The 19,347-nt window shown below is 41.5% G+C and overlaps 1 protein-coding gene across 22 annotated transcripts in view; it reads right to left on the bottom strand.

The window, feature by feature from the left end:
• ttn.2 (titin, tandem duplicate 2) overlaps positions 1 to 19,347 on the bottom strand; it is a 221,696-nt gene that overhangs the window by 97,196 nt on the left and 105,153 nt on the right. For all 22 annotated transcript variants that reach the window (XM_084909012.1, XM_084909028.1, XM_084909015.1 and 19 more), the window contains 24 exons: positions 18,947 to 19,213; positions 18,461 to 18,727; positions 17,860 to 17,999; positions 17,620 to 17,746; positions 15,511 to 15,653; positions 13,290 to 13,413; positions 11,447 to 11,713; positions 10,476 to 10,573; positions 10,202 to 10,370; positions 9,254 to 9,523; positions 8,596 to 8,862; positions 7,852 to 8,130; positions 7,033 to 7,441; positions 5,458 to 5,582; positions 5,089 to 5,355; positions 4,652 to 4,921; positions 3,697 to 3,996; positions 2,712 to 3,014; positions 2,259 to 2,446; positions 1,780 to 1,894; positions 1,362 to 1,652; positions 1,111 to 1,262; positions 539 to 686; positions 59 to 358 (listed from right to left, as the gene is read on the bottom strand). In XM_084909012.1, coding sequence (XP_084765138.1) covers positions 59 to 358; positions 539 to 686; positions 1,111 to 1,262; positions 1,362 to 1,652; positions 1,780 to 1,894; positions 2,259 to 2,446; positions 2,712 to 3,014; positions 3,697 to 3,996; positions 4,652 to 4,921; positions 5,089 to 5,355; positions 5,458 to 5,582; positions 7,033 to 7,441; positions 7,852 to 8,130; positions 8,596 to 8,862; positions 9,254 to 9,523; positions 10,202 to 10,370; positions 10,476 to 10,573; positions 11,447 to 11,713; positions 13,290 to 13,413; positions 15,511 to 15,653; positions 17,620 to 17,746; positions 17,860 to 17,999; positions 18,461 to 18,727; positions 18,947 to 19,213 — 5,286 coding nt within the window. The remainder of the gene's footprint in view (positions 1 to 58; positions 359 to 538; positions 687 to 1,110; positions 1,263 to 1,361; positions 1,653 to 1,779; positions 1,895 to 2,258; positions 2,447 to 2,711; positions 3,015 to 3,696; positions 3,997 to 4,651; positions 4,922 to 5,088; positions 5,356 to 5,457; positions 5,583 to 7,032; positions 7,442 to 7,851; positions 8,131 to 8,595; positions 8,863 to 9,253; positions 9,524 to 10,201; positions 10,371 to 10,475; positions 10,574 to 11,446; positions 11,714 to 13,289; positions 13,414 to 15,510; positions 15,654 to 17,619; positions 17,747 to 17,859; positions 18,000 to 18,460; positions 18,728 to 18,946; positions 19,214 to 19,347) is intronic.

Below are 19,347 nucleotides of genomic sequence, written 5' to 3'. Positions count from 1 at the left end.
AACCTTGGATTACACCATATGCAATTTCATGGTCCTAAGAGGACTACATCACAAGTACCTTTAGGATCAACAGCCTGGATCTCATCAGTGGCTTTGCAGGGCCGGCTGGCTCCAAGTCGGTTCAGGGCTCTGATTCTGTAAGAGTACCACTGACCCTCAATAAGATTCGTCACCTGGCACTTCAGCTCAGGTACCAAGTCCCCACAGGGCTCCCACTTATCCGTTCCTCTCTGACAGCGTTCAACATTGTAGCCCCGGATGCCGCTTCCGCCATCATACTTTGGCGGCTCCCAGGTCAGGAAGATGCCACTGGCTGACTTGTCCCTCCACCTCAGGTTTTCTGGAGGGTCAGGGACAGCTGGAGAAAAAAACAGTTGGAGCGCTTAGAAAGTTTCTCAGAAGCAGTTTAATCGAAAGGAAGTCTCGTGTTGTTCTGACTCTACGTGTACGAAGAATGTGTTTAAGTATTTTGATTAATAGAGACAGCCAGTATTATCATTAACATCAATGTTACACATTAAACACTGCCTTTACTCACTTGCAGGAGAGGAGACGTTAACTGGCTCGTCAATATATGCTGGCTCTCCCGGTCCACATTTGTTGCAGGCGGTGACTCTGAACAAATACTCCTTCCCTTCAACCACGTCAGTAACGGTGAACTCCAGATCCTGGATCCCTGTGGCCACCTTAGAGAAAGAGGAATTAACATCAGGCTTAACTGGTCCTTCATCACCATGTGCAGTCCAGCTAAACATTTCTTCATGATAGGCTGGGGCCATGGAGATACTATAAGGGGAGATATTATTGAGTGGGTGATAATACTGGAAATGCACTATACGAGTGCCAGTCAGCAGGTGTTGTTACGATTCGGCTGTTACTTGTTCATGAATACCCAGAGCCAGCTAATTACAGAGCACTCTCTCTCTTACACGTGTGTGTGTGTGTGTGTGTGTGTGTGTGTGTGTGTGTGTGTGTGTGTGTGTGTGTGTGTGTGTGTGTGTGTGTGTTTTAAAATATAAAATTATACTTTTTTAATTTAAATATTAGATGACACATTATGTAGCGATCAGCTGGTTCAGCACACTCTGAAAGCCGATGTCACTGTTGTACCTTGACCCAGGTCTTGCGGGACACGTCTCGTTTCTCCACCTGGTAGCCAATCAGAGGACTTCCTCCATCATGCTCTGGAGCCTCCCAGCTCAGGTGGACATGCTGCCGAGTCACCTCAAGGACCTTGAAGTCCTTTGGAGCACTGGGTGCAGCTGGAGACACAAACAGAAATCCGATGACACAATTTTAACAAAAATGTAACATTTGTCAAGGCTCTGCTCAGTTTTTTAAGGAAGATTTTTAAGGTGTACCAATAACATTGACTTCAATCTCTCCAGAGACCGATGTGACATCATTCTCCAGATGTAGCGTGTAGACGCCTTTGTCTGGACGGACACTCGGAGTGACCATTAGTTCTGTAAATGTTGACCTTGTCATGAGGAAAACCCGCTCATCATGCACACTGGATAGCTCCTTCTCTCCGAAGGTCCACTTAGCAACAGGTATTGGATATCCAGTTATGGGGACTCTGATGGTGAGAGGCTGGGGAACAATCACTTCCAGGCCATCTTTAAAAGCACTCAGGTCAAAGCTTGGACCAACTGGAGAAGAGACAGAGGTTTTAACGTGCCTGCCTTTGCCAAGGATTTTACTATGAAGAAATAGCATATGAATAAAATAACTATGAACTAATACAAAAACCAAGTGAGAAGACATCATTAATCTCACCATGTGGGTCGTCAGCTAGCAGAGGTCCGATGATGTTTGAAGGCTCAGAGACTCCGGCAGCATTTTCAGCAAACACTCTGTAGTTGTACTTAGTCCCATATTTCAGACCTGACACCTGAGGCAAACGACAGTGAGGGATTACAACAAAGAAATGTCAAACTTTTAAAAAATCTTGTATTTAAAAGACTTTAAAAGACAGTTTTGGGAGGTTTTTACTTTAAAATAACTGGTATGCCTTTTTTAAATGACAGGTCTTTTTAAACCCTCGCTGGAAGGCTTGTTTTGTCAATTATCTAATGACACGCTTTTAGCCCGAAGCAGCTGATAAAGGGCTTTTACTCAAAGGTTGTTTTTTTAACATATGCATCAATAACCTTTCTATGATATTCTATAACTTGTGTTTGCAGTGTTGGTCACAAGACACTGAACATCAACGAAACAGCTACTCAGGTTTGCAGATGATTTTCTTTGATTTGTACCTTGTAGAAGAGGTCAGGGCAGAGACGGGCGTTGCAGCGGAGCCACTTGTCAGAACCGTCCTCACAGCGTTCAATGATGTATCCGGTGATCATGCTGCCTCCGTTCTTCAGTGGAGTCTCCCAGGTGAGCTGCACTGAGCTCTTGTTCTGGTCCTGCCAGGACAGGTTCAGAGGGGGGCTGGGACGCTCTGCAGGTGATCAGAAAACACCAATTTTAAACCTGTTAAGTTAGAAGTATCCTAGGGTAAACCGGTGTGTGTGCTACGTTTTACCAGGCAAGAAAAGTTGACACTGAACTAGTTAAGTTGGCTTCGAAGTGCTAGCTTCTTTCTGTTCAATATTGTGTCTGGATTTTCCCTGATTTTGAGGGACAGACTAACCTTATCTAACCATTAGATAATCATTTTCTTACTACAAAGGGTAACCAATCATCTTTCCATGAGCCAAACTCACCGATTGGATCCATGATTTTGACGGGCTGTGAGGCAGCACTGGGTTTGCCGACACCGGCTCTGTTCTCAGCTTTCACTCTAAAAATGTACTCTTTATTCTCAATGACATCATTAATGATGGCACTGAGGTCATCAGGTTTGGTCACCAGGACAGGAGACCACTTCACTGACGTCCTGTCGCGGAGCTCAATGATATAAGAGGTAATGGGAGAGCCTCCATCTGACGTGGGAGGCTCCCAAGACAGAGTGCAGCCAAACTTGGTGACGTTTCCCACGATCACATTCAGAGGAGCTTCAGGAACATCTACAGAGATAAACAGAACATATTTTAGTGAACATATGTTCAAGCATCCAAGTATTAAAGTATATATCAAATTAAATTTGCACCTCAAAGATCTTGATCTTGGAAGTTTGGGCTACTTTTGTCCACTTAACTAGACTCTGTTTAATTTCCTTTCATCAAAATATCAATGCTTCTGTTTAATCTGAAACATCCTGTGGCTCATAAAGAAGCTAAGAGAAAGTTAGTGGCTGTGTAAAGGAACAGTTTAAAATAAAATATCATGGGTTATTTTGAACTCTAACAGAGTAAAGATTTTAAAAAAGAAACAAGGATATGAGCAGAACAGGTCAACTTAACTTCAAAGATTTGGCATGTTTGTTATATTAACACCATACTCACCATATTCAGATAATTTGATTTAGCCTCCGTCTAATTCAGTTATGAGAACAATAAGCTAACATTACCAAGATATCACTTCATGCACTGCAAATTTTTATCAGTATTTTGCAATATAAAGTCTCTATATTTATAAAGTTGACCAAACTATTGTTTGTTTTTATTTTACCTAAAAAAGTAACATCTCTTCAACTTAGTTTTATATCTTTTTTGTTACCTTAAAGTGAAGCTTACTGTCTAACATCAGAACTACTTTACATCATTATTTAAATGTGTGCAAAAGATGAATAAATACAGTAAATCTCACCAAACTTGTTCTTAGCTTGCACAGCTTCGTCAGTCTCCACAGTGGGTCCGCTGCCAACCCGGTTTCGGGCACAGACTCTGAATAGGTACTTGGACTCCTTCTGGAGGCCGGTCACTGTGTATTCAGGACTTTCGGCATGGTCGGTGGCCAGTGTCCAGGTCTTACGTTTCTCATCACGTCTCTCCACTACGTAGCCGATGACTTTACTGCCGCCATCGCTCTCAGGCTCCTCCCATGCGAGGCTGATCTCACCATCTGCAGTGTCAGTCACCTGGAGGTTCTTCACAGGTCCTGGGACATCTGGAAAAAGAAAATCACATTATAGGATAAGATAAGCAGCCTATGGACATCTACACTACAGTATCAGCTCTGAATGAAGAGAAACCCGTTCTAAAGTTTATTCTTAATCACAGAAACAGCAGATGTGAAAATACCACACGACACCGATTATTCTGTTGTTTTAGGTATGACTGGTGCTTTTAAAGTTCACTCGTTATTACGGGATTTGAGAATTTTTATGCTTTTCTTTTTGACAATTAAAAATAATATTTTGCACCTTTTCATGCTGCTTCAGCTACTATTGAAGGAAAGAACCTGCAGATTAAAGTAACATTCATTATGTATGGGGTGAGAAATACTGAGGCACTATGTATCATCTGACTTAGATTAATATAGCAGAACACAGCTTTTGCCGATGTGTTGTCCAGATTTGGCTTCACATCATTTTACAATATATATTTAACATTAATGATCCCAATAGTGGTCAGACTATTTTAAAAAACTAGCTTGTACTAGTAACTATTTTATCTCTAATATCACACGTAATTACTATAAAATCCTTGTGAAAGCTGCAGTTCAGTGTAATTTTAGTTGTAAACTGTCTTAACATTAATTTAGTATAATTTTGTTTACTTGTAGTTAACCAGCTGCTTCTACATAACAAAAGAGACCTTACCAATGACATTCAGGTTGATGAAAGCTTCTCCCGCTCCATGTTTGTTTTTGATGATGATCTTGTAGGAGCCCTCGTCGACCTTCTTGGGGTTCTTTAATCGGTACTCTGTGTGCTCAGCTGAGGTGTAGATGTTGTCTTTTTGCAGACTCAGGTTGTTGTACAGCCAGTCAGCTTCAGCTTGTGGATAGGCACTGTAGGGGACGACCATGATAACAGGCTTTCCAACATCTGTCACGTAGTTCTGGTCAGTGGTCTTTATCTGTGGCACAGCTGCAAGAGGTGAGATATATCGTCAGTAGCACATGTAGCAGGTACAATGACTACTGAACACAACACTGATTTTTCTAAGTAACCCATGGCTCACTGGACAATGCCTTGGACTGCAGTAGCAGTGACTGCAGTGACGGTTATTGTATTTTTTCTGTCTGCACTCTCACCTGCCAGTTCCAGCTTGGCCTTTGCATCTTTATCCTTGGCAATGACTCTGTACTCTCCCTGGTCCCGAGGTCTGATCTCACAGACCTGCAATCTGTGGACTTTACCCTCGCTCATCATCTGGTATTTGTCTCCCTGGACAACGGTCATATTGTTCCTCAACCACTTCACCTCCACTCTGTCTTTGTTGAGCTCCACCTCAAATACAACGTCCGAGCCTGGAGGTTCAAACACGTTCTGCGGGGGTCTGATGATTTCCACTGGGGTCTCTGCAGGACAAAATAACATTTTTAAAGCGGTCACACCAAGCAGGAACAGAAGAGGAACTACATTCTACTGAAAACTCTTGGAGGCAACTCTGAGGATTTCACCTTCAACAAAAAGCCTGGCTCTGGATTTCTTCTCCTCCACACCACAGGCATATTCACATTCATCATCAGGTCTGCATTCCTTGATGCGCAAAGTGCAAATCTTTCCATCTCGTTCAAATATGTATCTGAGACAAAATAGTGAATTGTTTAAAAGTAAAGAAGGAGACAGATTCCAAAACAGTAAAGTGTAAAAACGGAGGACACTGGACACAGGAAGAATTCTGTATGGATACAAAAATAAACTTGTGTTTTTTCTCCTTTGTAAATGTGTAAAGTCATTAAGTCTGGGAGTTACTGCAGTTTGTGATTTGGGGGTGCAGTGTAGCTGGCCATGCTAATTTGTCCTGCTCAGATTACGGCTGCTAACTGAGAGTAATTGTGCAGGAACGTGTGTTCAAAACCACTGAAATTACTGAGGGCAACTTCTCCCTTTGTTTTTGTTGATTAATTTGTATTTATACAGTACCGTGCAAAAGACTCAGCCACCCCTCATTTCTTTATCTTTTGTTATGACAATGGGAAACAGGTCTGGTGATTTATTAAAACACGTGCACACATGTATGGAATACAGTATGAGGAAAAAAGCTTCCCTAATGACTGGAGGTCCCTACATATGTACGTCAAAAAGTTCACTGAACTTGGATCTGCACAGAACGTTTTCCTTCATTGTGTGGTTGAACCTGGCATAGCTGTAGGCTTCATTTCTATTGGCTGAGCAAAGGCAAGTCACAGGGTGCAGCGGTCAACTGGTTTGAACTGGGGTTTTTTGGCCTTTTTTATTGGCTAGACGGAGAGGCTGAAGGGAAAACAGATTGAGAGAGGGAACATACAGCAAAGGGCGGCAGGTTGGACTCAAACCCGGGCCAGCCACACAGCATATGGTTGCATCCCAGTGAGCTAAACCAGCGCCCAACTTGCTTAAACTTTGACTGTGGCATGCAGGAGTACTCCTTGATGGCGTGCATGTGCTTTGCCTTTCTCTGCAAAGTGGTAAACCGTTATTGTGCGGTGCAAGTAATAGAAATGATTGCAGCACTAAATGGGACGTGCTGTAAAGGATGCCCCCCTGGGTGAAGTGTTTCGGGCATGTCTGACTAGAACGAGGCCTGGTGAAGACCCAGCACACGCCAGAGAGGTGACATCTCTGTGAACTCCTTGACATTCCGCTTATTCAGGGTTTACCCGGCCCCGGATAAGCAGAAGAAAATGGATAGATGGACAGATGGAAAATGGACTGGGCTGAAAGTGAGTAAAAAAAGCAGCCAGTGCTCAAACACAAACAATGAAAAACCTTCAGAAGGCCTGGAGATCTATTGCTCAGGACTGCTTCGAACAATAGGACATAGTATGGCTCCTTGGAACCAAAGTATGAAGAAATAAGGGGCGGCTCGAGACCTTTGCACAGTACAGTATATATTTAGTACTCTGTATTTACTTATAATATAAATATAATAAGGTTCTATAATGAAATATATTCACAGTGAAATCAGTTTGGTCTTTGTTGTGTTGGTCACAGTTTAAAATTAAATGAACAGAGTGTGTTCACATCATTCACAGAGGAAATAAGAAACGCACCTGGGTCCTTCTCTGATCTCTCGGCCATTTCTGTACCACTTGACTTCAGCTTTCTCTTTGGTCAACTTGCATGTAAATTCTGCGTCCTCGAACTCGGTGATTGTTTGGTCTTTTAGGTGCACGTTGAAATCTGTCGGTGCCTCGCTGATGATGAGCTCTGCTGTGGCTTTGTCATCTCCGGCTACAGCTGTGTATTCACCCTCATCGGCCAGGGTGCAGTCTTTGATGGTAAGTGTATGCTTGTCTTTGTCAACTCTGTAGACAATGCGTTTGCTGAGGGTAATCTCCTCACCGGCCTTCATCCACTTCAGAGTGGCATTGGGCCTGTTGACCTTACAAGAGAAGCTGATGGTCTTCTTCTCCTGAGTGTCAATGTCCTCCGGGGGCACCACAATTCTTAGACTCTCCTCTGAAAAACGCAAAGTACAGTCATATTTCAGACATTAATACTGTAGGTACTTTGGTACTTTGCATTTATATACTTTGCTAATAATGCATTGGACGTCCTACAATTCTCCTTCTCATGCCAAAGGTGATCTACTGGACCAAGTCTGAGGACTGTTGTTCGGTGAACCCATCATCATGTTAGAGATGATGTGAGTCTTGTAATGTGATACATTAAGTGCTCAAAGTAGAAATCATCAAGTGATGTACATGTTCAGCAACAATACTCGGTGATGTTTGACTTTATGTGACAGTGGGACTGCAAACACAACAAAACATTTCACTGCAGGGCAACCTGCTTGTGACAAATAAAGCTTTGATTGATTGATTGATTGATTGAAACATACAGCCATGCTGCTGCCAGGAACCACTCACCTCTGATGGTCAGGCTGCAGTGGCTCTTGGCATGGTCTCCTCTCTGATTGGTCAAGTTGATGCTGTAGTTGGATTCGTCTCCCTTCTGGACATCTTTGATTCTCAGGGAGAAGACATTGTCTCTCTGGGTTATTACGTACTTGCTGCTCTCAAATATGGTGTCGTCGTTCTTCAGCCACTTGGCCTTTGCTCCCTCTGTGTTGACCTCACAGTTCAGGACGACCTCCTGACCTTCTTTGCCCTCTGTGTCTTTTAGAGGAGTGATGATTTTCAGTCTCTCTGCAGAAAATAATAGAGCAGACACCAATGAGAATATTTCTGGGTCATCTGGACAAAAGACTTTAATTTCAAACGGCTGAACTCCTTGAGCCGGGAAAGAAACAAAACCCAAAAATGACACCTTCCTGCACTGCAAGTACTTCTAGCTAATATTACGTTTCAGAATGTGTTGCCAAAAATATTATTAATAAAAAAAGATATACTTTCAATATGAAAAAGAAATTTTACTTCAATAAATTCCTATATTTTGCTTCATGCTGCCAATGTTGAACAAGACTGATCTCGAATTTAAATGTAAAAATAAATGATGAAATTGATGAGTTCTATTGCATTTTTGCTAAATACAGATTCAGGGAAAATGCTTAGTGTACTTGAATAACAAACTAATTTAAAACTTCATTTGGTCTCCCGGGAGCAGGTTTTCTTCCCATTAACTGAGATAAAATTAAAGTGGGCAGGGCTTACCGAGCACAGTAAGGTCGGCGCTGGCTCTAGTTGGTCCAATCATAACTATGTATCCACCCTCATCTTTAAGTTCACAGTCCTTGATTTCAAGGATTCGTCTCTTGCCATCGGTGACTATCTGGTATTTCTCTCCGGCCTCGAGCTCCACGTCATCCTTCATCCATTTGACTTCATAGGTCTCCTTGGATACGGAGCACGTGAACGCTGCCTTCTCTCCTTCCACCACTTCTAGGCTTTGTGGCCTTGAGATGAACTCAGCAGCTAATTCTGCAACACAGGAAGCATTTCAGAGCTTAGAGATGGTTTTATTTAAGTGAGACTAAGGCTTAGAATCGGGTTTCTTTTAGCCACATGCTAAAAAGGAACATTTCCTAGAGGCTGTCACATTTCAAATCAAGTCAAATCAATCAAGTTATCTGTGAAAAGGTTTGTATTTAGGTGCTTCAAATTGTAAAATATCATATAACAATGGCCTGAAATTAACCAAAACCTAACCTTTACCCAAGATGGGTTGCAAATGGAGTGATAGATGTTGAAAGGTAAGGGTTTAAAATAATAAATCCTGATTTTAGATTTATTTCTCTGCATTTTCTTTGTTGTGTGTGTTACTGCTCTCGCTGTTACTTTGTTCCAAGTGGCTTTAACATTTTTTGCGTACCATTAATCTTGAGATTTCCTGAAGTTTTGTTGCTGGGACTTAGCCTGCAGTTGTACTCTCCAGCATCAGACATGTTCAGATCCTTGATCAGGAGTATCCTTCTCTTCCCATCTACAATTTGCTCATAGCGGCCACCCTCTGGCAGCTCCGTGTCTCCTTTGTACCAGATAACGTCTACGCTGGGTTTGGAGACTTCACAAATAAGTTTTACACTGTCGGTCTCAGTTCCCTCCACATTGAACAGGTTCTTGGTGAACCTTGCCTCCTCCTCTGCAATGAAAGGAATCCTCCATTAGTTGCTTAAAACCTTTTAATACATTTTTAACAACATATATTTTAGCAGCTTGTAGCAACATTCTCTACACAACAGACATAACACAATGTTAGCCAGCTATTTATTTGTTATTAATCATCTTCATAAAATTTTCATTTTTATGAATATTTTTGTGTTGTTGTTCTTTTTTGAAGTTCATGAAATGAATAATTAGAAAAATGAGATTAATTTTCAGTAAACTGCCATAACTGCTATCATGCTCACATCATTTATATCTAATTCATAAAACTCATTCAGCTTCAGCAAAATTATGTTAAATTATCAAATCAATCTCTCCACTTCTGCTTATCCAACTCATATTCTAATTTCACTGACTGATCTCCAAATCACAAACATGGTCACACAAATGTAAAATGTGCTGTTTTCCATGATTTATTTAATTTAATCCAACTAAACCAAACTGAAGAAAATTGTAATTTTCTATTCTTGTGATGGTTCAAATATCTGAGAAAAACTTTACTTTGAGCATCAGAAATTGTTGTCTAATATTATCTTTAGCTTTGAAGAACTGAACAATTACATCTAACGTTAAATAATAAAATCAAGTAACCAAACACACTAATACGTGTATGAAAAAAGAGGCTGTGATCGAAGAAGAACTTTTTGATTCTTACCAACGACAGTGAGCATGCCAGAGGACTTTGAGGTCTTTGCATCACATTCGTATTCAGCCTCATCGTCAAACACGGACTTGTGGATGATGAGGATGTGCTGGCGACCTTGTGCAATAATTTCGTATTTCTTTCCCTTTCTGATTTCATTTCCGTCCTTTAACCAGCGGACCTGTGAGATGTGAAGGAAGAGGTCACTGAGAGCAAGATTAGTCCAGAGAAAACATGAAATGTAACCTTTACAATAAGCTCATCTGGCAAAAGCGTGTGTTCTCACTTTGACGTCTTCTCTGGACACTTCACATTCAAACCTGGCAGATTCCTTCTCTACAACCTCGACGTCGTGGAGTGGCTTTGAGAACTCAATGTGTGGAGCTATTCAGACAAAGAGAAGAGAATCGTTAATACACTCAGTTTCCCACCTCCTGGAGGGGAGGTTACCTTAATAGAAGAGCAAAGCCAATGTATCCTCTGGGCTTCATGTGGAAGTTTCTTTACTGTTTTAAAAGGCACTTTAACTTTTGTGGGGAGTTCGTGATTTGGGATTTGACAAATGAGTATGTATACAGGCATGCTAAAAGTAATTTGATTTTAATTTGGAGCTTAAAATCACAAATCTCAGAGTGTCATCTATCTCTTAAAAAGGGTTCCTTAACAAAAACAGAGACTGTTTTTTCAAGGATTTTTCAAGGATTCCTTAATGACCAAAACTACTGGGCCACACCTCTTAATCTTTGAAATCCGGTGCTTTCAGTCCCATTGCCACAGCTGTATAAAATCAAGGACCCACCTTTACCAACATTTGTGAAACAATGGGTTGTTTTGACGCGCAGTCAAAGGCTCTCACTGACTGAAACTATAAATGGTATTTTTGCAAAGTGGAAGAAACACTGCAACTCAGCCATAAAGTGACAGAATGGGGCTGCTCAGTGCTGAGATTCAAATTTATGAGCATTCAGCTCAAAACCTGCGGCTTTCCAAATCTCTGCCAGGATTAATACCAGCGCAGATCTGGAGATTCATAGGATGGGTTTTTATGACAAAACAGTTCCTTGTAGGCATAGAGACAGTCGGCAGTTGGCCCAGTACTTCTGTCCCATTTTGGGCCCATTAGTTACCGTGGGGACCCCTTCTCATTGAGAGGTTTGTTTTAGGCCAATAAGGGGTGAGTCACAGTCTAATTGGGGTTCCTTTTTATGCCTAATAACTTCTGACTTAATTTTCTTCCCATTTCACAACTATACTTACGTTCAACATTGAGGAAGCATGAGGTTTTGAAGTCTTTAGCGTCACAAGCATATGTTCTTGAGTCGTCCAAAGTGCAGTCGTGGATGACCAGCGCTCGCTTGCAGCCGTCAATGATCATCTCATATTTCTTTGTCTTGCGGATCTCCTGTCCATCCCTGAACCATCGCACTTCTGCATTTTCCCTGGAAACTTCACATTCGAGTGTGGCCGTGGCCTCCTCTTCCACTGTCTGGTCCTCCAGAGGCTTAGTGAACTCCACTGGTGGTTCTGGATGAACAAAGAAACAGAGAAGACAGCAGTTTGAATTTCAGTAAAGTAGAAACTGAACACTAAAGATCAGTTTATTTTTTGTGGGATTTCATCCTGGCCAATAAAATAAGGCTGCAGTGATAGTCACATATTGTGGTTGATTTATCAGTGCAATGTTTCACCTCTTCTAGTCTTAAAATGCCCACAGAAAAATATAAGTTAACAATGTAAAGTCTCAGTAAGCTGCAGTAAGAGAGTAGCTGCGGTCCAAGCCAATTGTGTTTTTTGGCGTCAGATGGGTAAGTGCAAAATAATCTTGGGGATTTGATAATATACCTGTGCAGCCTCCACAAGTAAAGTTTATACATTCATAATGACCTTTTTAAATAACCTTTTTTTTCATATCTCACAGTATAAAGTTTTCTTTTTTCTGTGAGATATGTACCTACCCAAATTACAGACCTAAGTAAAACAATCAACAATACAAATGATAAGGACCTGTGCCAGTGAGCTGTCTGTGATCCTGAGTCATGTTTACAATCTGAATCAGAAAATTTACCATTGTAGTGGAAACTACTTGGACCATGCACTGACAAAGTCCCTCCCTGAGCCTGGTTCTGCCGGAGGTTTCTTCCTGTTAAAAGGGAGTTTTTCCTTCCCACTGTCGCCAAACTGCTTGCTCGTAGGATCATAGGGTCATATGATTGTTGGGTTTTTCTCTCTATATATCATTGTAGGGTCTGCCTTACAATATAAAGCACCTTGAGGCGACTGTTGTTGTGATTTTGCGCTATATGAATTAAATTGAATTGAATATCTTAAGTGCATTTAACAGTATCCATCCACATTGACAAACAAACAAATTGAACTGGAAGACACAACCAACACAACCACTGTATGCAAAATGGGAATGAGCAGGCTCGATTTTATAAAGACACCAAGATATATCAACTTGCAGAGTAAAATGCTGGAGATTTTCTATCAGTCAAGTGCAAGTGTAGTGTTCATTGCTGTTGTCTTCTAGAAGGACACTATAAAAGCTGGTGACATCAATTCAATTTAATTCAATTCCATTTTGTTTATATAGCGCCAAATCACAACAATAGTCGTCTCAAGCTGCTTAACATTGTAAAGTAAAGAGCCAACAATAATACAGAGAATCCCCAACAATCATATGATCCCCTGTGAGCAAGCACTTTGGCAACAGTGGGAAGGAAAAACTCCCTTTTAACACAGAGGAACCAGCAGAACCAGGCTCAGGGAGGGGCGGGGCCATCTGCTGCCACCAGTTGGAGGTGAGGGGAGGGAAACAAGATAAAAGACATGCTGTGGAAGTGAGCCAGAGATTAATAATAACTCATAATTAAATCCGGAGTGGCCTATGAACACAAAAGCGATGAGAGGAGAAACAGTCAGTGCATCAATGGAAGGCACCAGCAGCCTAAGTCTATTGCAGCATAACCAGGGTGGATTCAGGGTCACCTGATCCAGTCCTGACTCTAAGTTTTAAGCCTAATCTTAAAAGTAGAGAGGGTGTCTGGAATTAAGTTAACTCAGAAAGATCAAAAATCCTGAAATAGTGTTGTTGGGTTACCTTTGACAGTAAGACTGGCCTCAGTCTGGAAGTCTTTGGCTGTGAGTTTGATTTGTCCGGCTTCGTTTTGCTCGACATTGCGTAGAGTCAGGGTGTGGACTTTACCCTCCGCCTTCAACACCACCTGCAACAGAGTCAATAATCACAGGGTTTAATCTGTCCTGTATACTTCCTGTCAGGTTGATAGATTCATTCATATTTAGTATTTTCCTGCCCTGAATGTCACAACATGTCACAGGTTTTAACTTCTCTGAAGATCTTATATCAAGTTTAGAGATTCAGTTTTTGCACTAATCTCACTAAACCAACTCACTAATTTCCAATCTAAGTTGGATTTTTCTGTTTTTTTTCCCAGACTATGAATGAATATATGACATTAAACCTCATTGCTGCAAGGATTAGGTATTGCAGTGTCACTGAACATTGCCCGTGAGGTTCAAACCCTGGTGCTCCTCCTCATGTTAGCAAAGCAATAATTGCTAATGGTAAGACAGGTTTATATGTGTTATGATCAACAGTCTTTGTTCTTTGGAGGTTCCTTTGTTTCTCCACATCTACAGGATGTGAAGCACAGAGATTTTCTCGGTTAAGCCTGGACGACCAAAATGAATATAGGCACCCCTCCCCCTCCGCCCCTCCCCATTTTCCCAATTTAAACTACACGACCTATAACACCCAACAGCTGCTTTTACCACTGTGTCCTGCATGTGACAGAGCTGCCTCACAACACACTCACAAATGAAACATGCAGCATTTTTTTATCAGACTAACAAAATAAGCACAACTGAAATTTATGTGACATCAAATGAACTTGGTTCGATTTTTCATTCCTAACAATGATATTTGTAAGAACCGTTTAAGATGAAAGTACAATGATATTTTTCTGTGCTGTGTGCATGAAAAGACACATCAGCTGTCAACAAGTAGGCAGTACATTCATGTGTGGAGGATAAAGTGGCCTATTAGTGTAATAGTTAAAATGCTGCTTGATCAGAAAAACACTTTTGCTGATAAGCAGAAATGTGACAGAAAAAGTAAAAACAAGACAAACTGATAATAAAGTTTATTTAGCTCTATAAAAAAAACTTTATTTCATCTTCAGCTGAAAACCTGCATATTTGTTCTTCAATATAAAAGATAAGATTAGATTTATTGGGTTGTCATGTGAGGCCTGAAGCACTTTTCTATAAGAAGAAAGACAAACTGCTGCTTTTTTACTTAGCCAGTGACATTTTAAACTCTTTGTGAATTTATATCTGCCATAACGCTGTAACATTTGCTTTGACCAACTCTAAACCTAGATTTTTTTGGGGGTGTTTCTTCTTTTGGTTTTAATTTAGAAAGTTACATTTTTGCCCTTCATACTGACACTTTTATGAATCTTAACTGAACTCGAGGAAGTGCAGTTCTTCATAATCTGCTATAGGTGCAACCACATGTACCAATGACACTCTTCTGTTTGTTTGTATTTAAATGCTCTGCTGAACAAATCAGCCACTTTTGGTATTACCCAAGAAAAACACGTGCTGAGATGGAAAAGCTATTCATTGAGCCCGAGGAAACATTCAGCTTTACATTCTTCTGTGCTTCAGCTACTACTGTGGCTGAAGCACAGAAACCTCCACCTATGCTAAACATGCAACATGCAGAGCAACCGAGAAAGAGGGAACGATTCATAAGGACCACGGCGTTCTCAGGTTACTTCAAACTTCAAACACTTGGATCTGGATATGACTCGATTTCATTTCAGGGCCTGGACTATTCACTGTTCAACTTTGAATTACAATGTGAAAACAGCAAGTGCATCAGCTCAAGCAAAACACTTATAGCAGTCCATATGTTTTGTAGCTGTAGCTGTCATAGCTCTGCTGCCACTTGCCCTGCACCTCAGCCTCCTTCAGCTGTTAAAAATAACCCTGCAGAAACGCTTGTGGGGCAGAAAAGCCTTCCTGCCTATGTTATCTCAAAACCAGGAATCCCAAACCCACACCAGCAGAGCCTTATATGAAGCCGGAGCAGTTCACTGGACACAAAAAACGAACATTGTATACAAATGTAAAGGGAAATTCTGGCTGTGGGACACAATCATGAGGCCTGGACTGCTGTAGTGGTTTGTAACTGAATGTTAATGGGTCTTGTGTTTCAGGAAGTGAATCTCCTAGTGATCCTGTCCGCAGTAAAGAAACATTGCGTGGGCTCAGTCAGATGTGTTGAGACTTACTCTATCGCTTGGCTCCAGCTTTGTACCCCCCAGGAACCACTCGACAGCGATGCCTTCGTATGACAGCTCGCACTCAAAGGTGGCAGTCTCCCCAGCAGTCACGGTGACATCCTTCAGAGGCCTCTGGAGGCCAATCACTCGGGCTTTAGATTGGGAAGAAAACATGGTTAGCGCCCCTGACCGAAAAACAGGTCAATGAAAACCAAAAAAAGCCCAGAGAGACATGGCTAATCCTCAGTGGCTATTCCTCATGGTGTTTTGAGCTGAAGGCTGCTGGTGCAAGACCTTGGACAACTGAAACAAGCTGCCTTGAGACTTGGCATTAGGTGTCCAAGCTCATTAGCATGAATCCTACTGTCAGATGTAAACGGCAGGCAGAGCCAGTGAGAGTTGGGGTTCTACCCTCCCCCCCTGCCAATCACTGCAACCCTTCTCTAGATAAGGAATGTGGCTTCAAAAATAACTAAGGAGCCTGATAGGCTGAGAGCCCACATCTGCCAAATCCATTGAGGGAAGCCGGTCTGCTCCTGTCAATCACAAGATTGCAATTTCCCAGGAAAAGGAGAATGTGAATGTCCTCACAGGAGTTACCCAACGTCACACTACTGGGGAGTTTGGTAACACGGGACATACAGAGCTCTAGGAAGTCAGTGTGGATTAACAAGCCACATCAATTATTTATAACAGGCTTCTTCACATGCCTGAATTAAGGCCCCTTTACAGCCTGTTGAAATGCACTCTGGCAGCATGACAGCTCATGCAATCAGAAAGCTGTCAGTCTGAAGAGTTTGCAATCTCACCATAAAAATGACTCATCTATTAAAGTTAATTCACATTTAAATCCCTACACTGTGAACAAGAACGACGCTTTTCTTAAGCTGGACTGTTTATGATTGTGTAGCTGGACTGCTGAACTTTCTTTTATTTCTGAACATTTACTGATTTGATAAATCTAAAAGTGATCATTAAAGAGAAGCAAAATATGAAATAGTTTTTAATTCTAGAAACGTGTAAGCCTGCGCCATTATAGGAGCTTTCAATCAGTCGCTGAGTTATTTAAATATTGTACTGAATTAAATTCTAGTTCAGAGACAAGTTGGAACAGGATCAATCAAAATGAATCATGTGAAGGGAAATATTATTAAAACAACTGCATCACTAACTTTTAATTATTTATTGAATTATTAAAAACAACAAATTATCATCTGATCAAATAGTGCTCCTTGTGTTAATTCTATTACTGAAGCTCAGAGGATCACGGGATGGGTTGATAACTCAAATCACGAGGAGGAATTTCAGGAAATTTTAGGCTACGTTCACACTGCAGGTGAAAGCGCATCAAATCCGATTTTTTTGACCCTATGCGACCCATATCCGATCACGGTATGACAGCGTGAACGGCACAAATCCGATATTTTCAAATCCGATCTGGGTCACTTTAGTATGTGGTACTGAATCCGATACATATCTGATGTTTTAGAAAGCGACTGCTGTTTGAATGGTTACGTCGCATTAAATCTTTTACGTCACTGACACAAGACAGACGCTAATTATCAGCTCCGGAGAAGACATCGCGAACGCTTCCTGACCATCCAGTGTAGATGTCAGTGAAACTGTTGGGAAGACAACGTTGGAGAAACGTGAACATTTTGTTTGTACTGTATAATCTGCAGATTCTGACAGAAATCTGCAGCTATCCTTTGAAGCACCGCTCCTCTAAAACAGCAATAAGGATCATTATTAGGTTATTTACATTATTATGCAAATAACAAAATAACTTAAAGCAAAAATTGGGAAACGTGAAGTCCGAAGTCTTTATATTAAGGCCATCAGTCACACATACTGTTTGCTCTGGGTCTAAACAGAGCGCGTTGTGTGTGACGTCTTCTTTTGCGCATGCGGCCGCTTTGAGCGTTCACACTAGAGCGCGTTTGCTGTCACATTTTATTTGTAGTGTGAACGAGCAGAGAAAATAATCGGATTTAATCAAAAAATCAGAATTGAGCATCAAGACCTGCAGTGTGAACGTAGCCTTAGTTTCATACTAGCAAATGTTATCACAGACATTTCAAAAATCACTGTGATTGACTTCAGACTTGTTTCAGTCACCTTTGACCCTGAGCTGAGCTGAGGATTTGGCATTCGCTGCTGCAAAGTCAACACTTCCAGCCATGTCCATTTTGCAGTTATAGAGGATCAATAAGTGCCGGGTTCCTTCCTCCTTGATCTCCACATTCTGAGAACAAACATTGTGCAAACCAACAAGAGATGAATGTGCCAATTCAAAACATTTTCATGGAATTTCCAACAAATGTGTTGAAATTATATTTTATAGGTGTAAAATCTTACAGCAGATGGATGAAGTGTCTCGCCCTTCAGTTTCCAGGTGGCATGAAGGTCCTCCTCAGAAATCTCTGTCTCAAACTTCGCCGTCTCGGTCTCTGTAACTTCCACGCTGTACAGTGGGCGGACGACCTTGATGTCACGTTCTGTAAAGTTTGTTAAAATATGTAAGCGAAACTTACAAGTGAAGCGAACGGAAACGTATTAGACGACATCTGTGAAAAGAGTTTCACATTGTCAGATACAGTGTAACACATGAACTAAACATAGGACAAGACGGGAGAGTTAAAATCAGAAGCTTACAATTTGTGTAAAAACAGAAGTTGAGGAACGCTTGAGAATAATTAACCCCATAAAACATTTCAAAGTATATCCACATCTACACATCTACAGATCCATAATACCATTCACTGTAAGATGTGCAAGGTTGAATTATTCTCAAGTATTATAATGATAACTTTTACAAGCATTTAGAATAAAAGTGGAAGCTGCAGTAGTGCAGGACAAATGGAGATAACAGGAGGCGGGGTTTGGTGAATGCTGGTGGGCGGGGCCTGTCTCTGCAGTCCCGGTGGAGTCTGAGGGGCTGGATCACCACAGGTATTACCTTCGATGTTAAGGTCAGCGGTAGTTTTGTCAGTTCCACAGTCGCAGCTGTAAGCGCCCATGTTGCTCTTTCCTGCCTTCTTGATGACCAACATATGTTTCTTGCCATCAGATTTGAAAGAAATGTTCTTGGAGGGAAAGATTTCTTCGCCATCTTTGAACCATTTGACCTCAGCAGCGGCCTTACTCAACTCGCAGGACAAAATCACCTCATCTTTCTCAACAGCGGTGTAATTCTGGAGCTTCACTGTGAAGTACAGGTCGCCCTCTGTGGGCAGACACCGGGATTATATCAGCTGAAAACATTAACTGGCTAAAGTCATGGCAAGTGCAGCGTATACATTCACCCAAAAATGTCACACGTTAATTCCATTTTAATACAGTAAGGGGAAGATGCAGTTTTTTCATGGTAACAAGTACACGAGTCCTGCACTCAGTACATTCTTTATGGAAATCTGGATGCATCCCTCTGCGGTACGATACTAACCGAGAACGGTGAGCATGGCCTCTGAAGTCTTGCCCATCGCCTCCACTTTGATCATAGACGTGTCATCAATTGTGACCTCCTTGAAGGCCAGCGTGTGCACTTTTCCTTCCTCGGACATGTGCACCACTTTGCTGGGGTGCAAACGGACGTCATTTTTGTACCAGACGACTGGGATTTTTTCATGAGAGAGTTCAACGCTGAACTCTGCAGTTTCACGTTCCTTTACGGTCACATCTCTTATTGGCTTGATAAATGCAAGGCGAATACCTGACAAGAAATGTGGCGTTTGTCGTTAACAGGCTTTTGGCATACAACGTTTAGCGAGCACGCAAAAGAAGAATTCAGTCACGTACCCAAACAAATCTTCTCCTAAAAACACTAAAGAGATCCAACTTTGTTTA

This window comes from Perissodus microlepis, chromosome 16 (assembly GCF_051167445.1).
Source record: "Perissodus microlepis isolate ML-2025 ecotype Zambia chromosome 16, ASM5116744v1, whole genome shotgun sequence".
Lineage (NCBI taxonomy): Eukaryota > Metazoa > Chordata > Actinopteri > Cichliformes > Cichlidae > Perissodus > Perissodus microlepis.
Note: the sequence above shows the minus strand (reverse complement) of the source record. Positions and strands in the feature narration are given on the sequence as shown.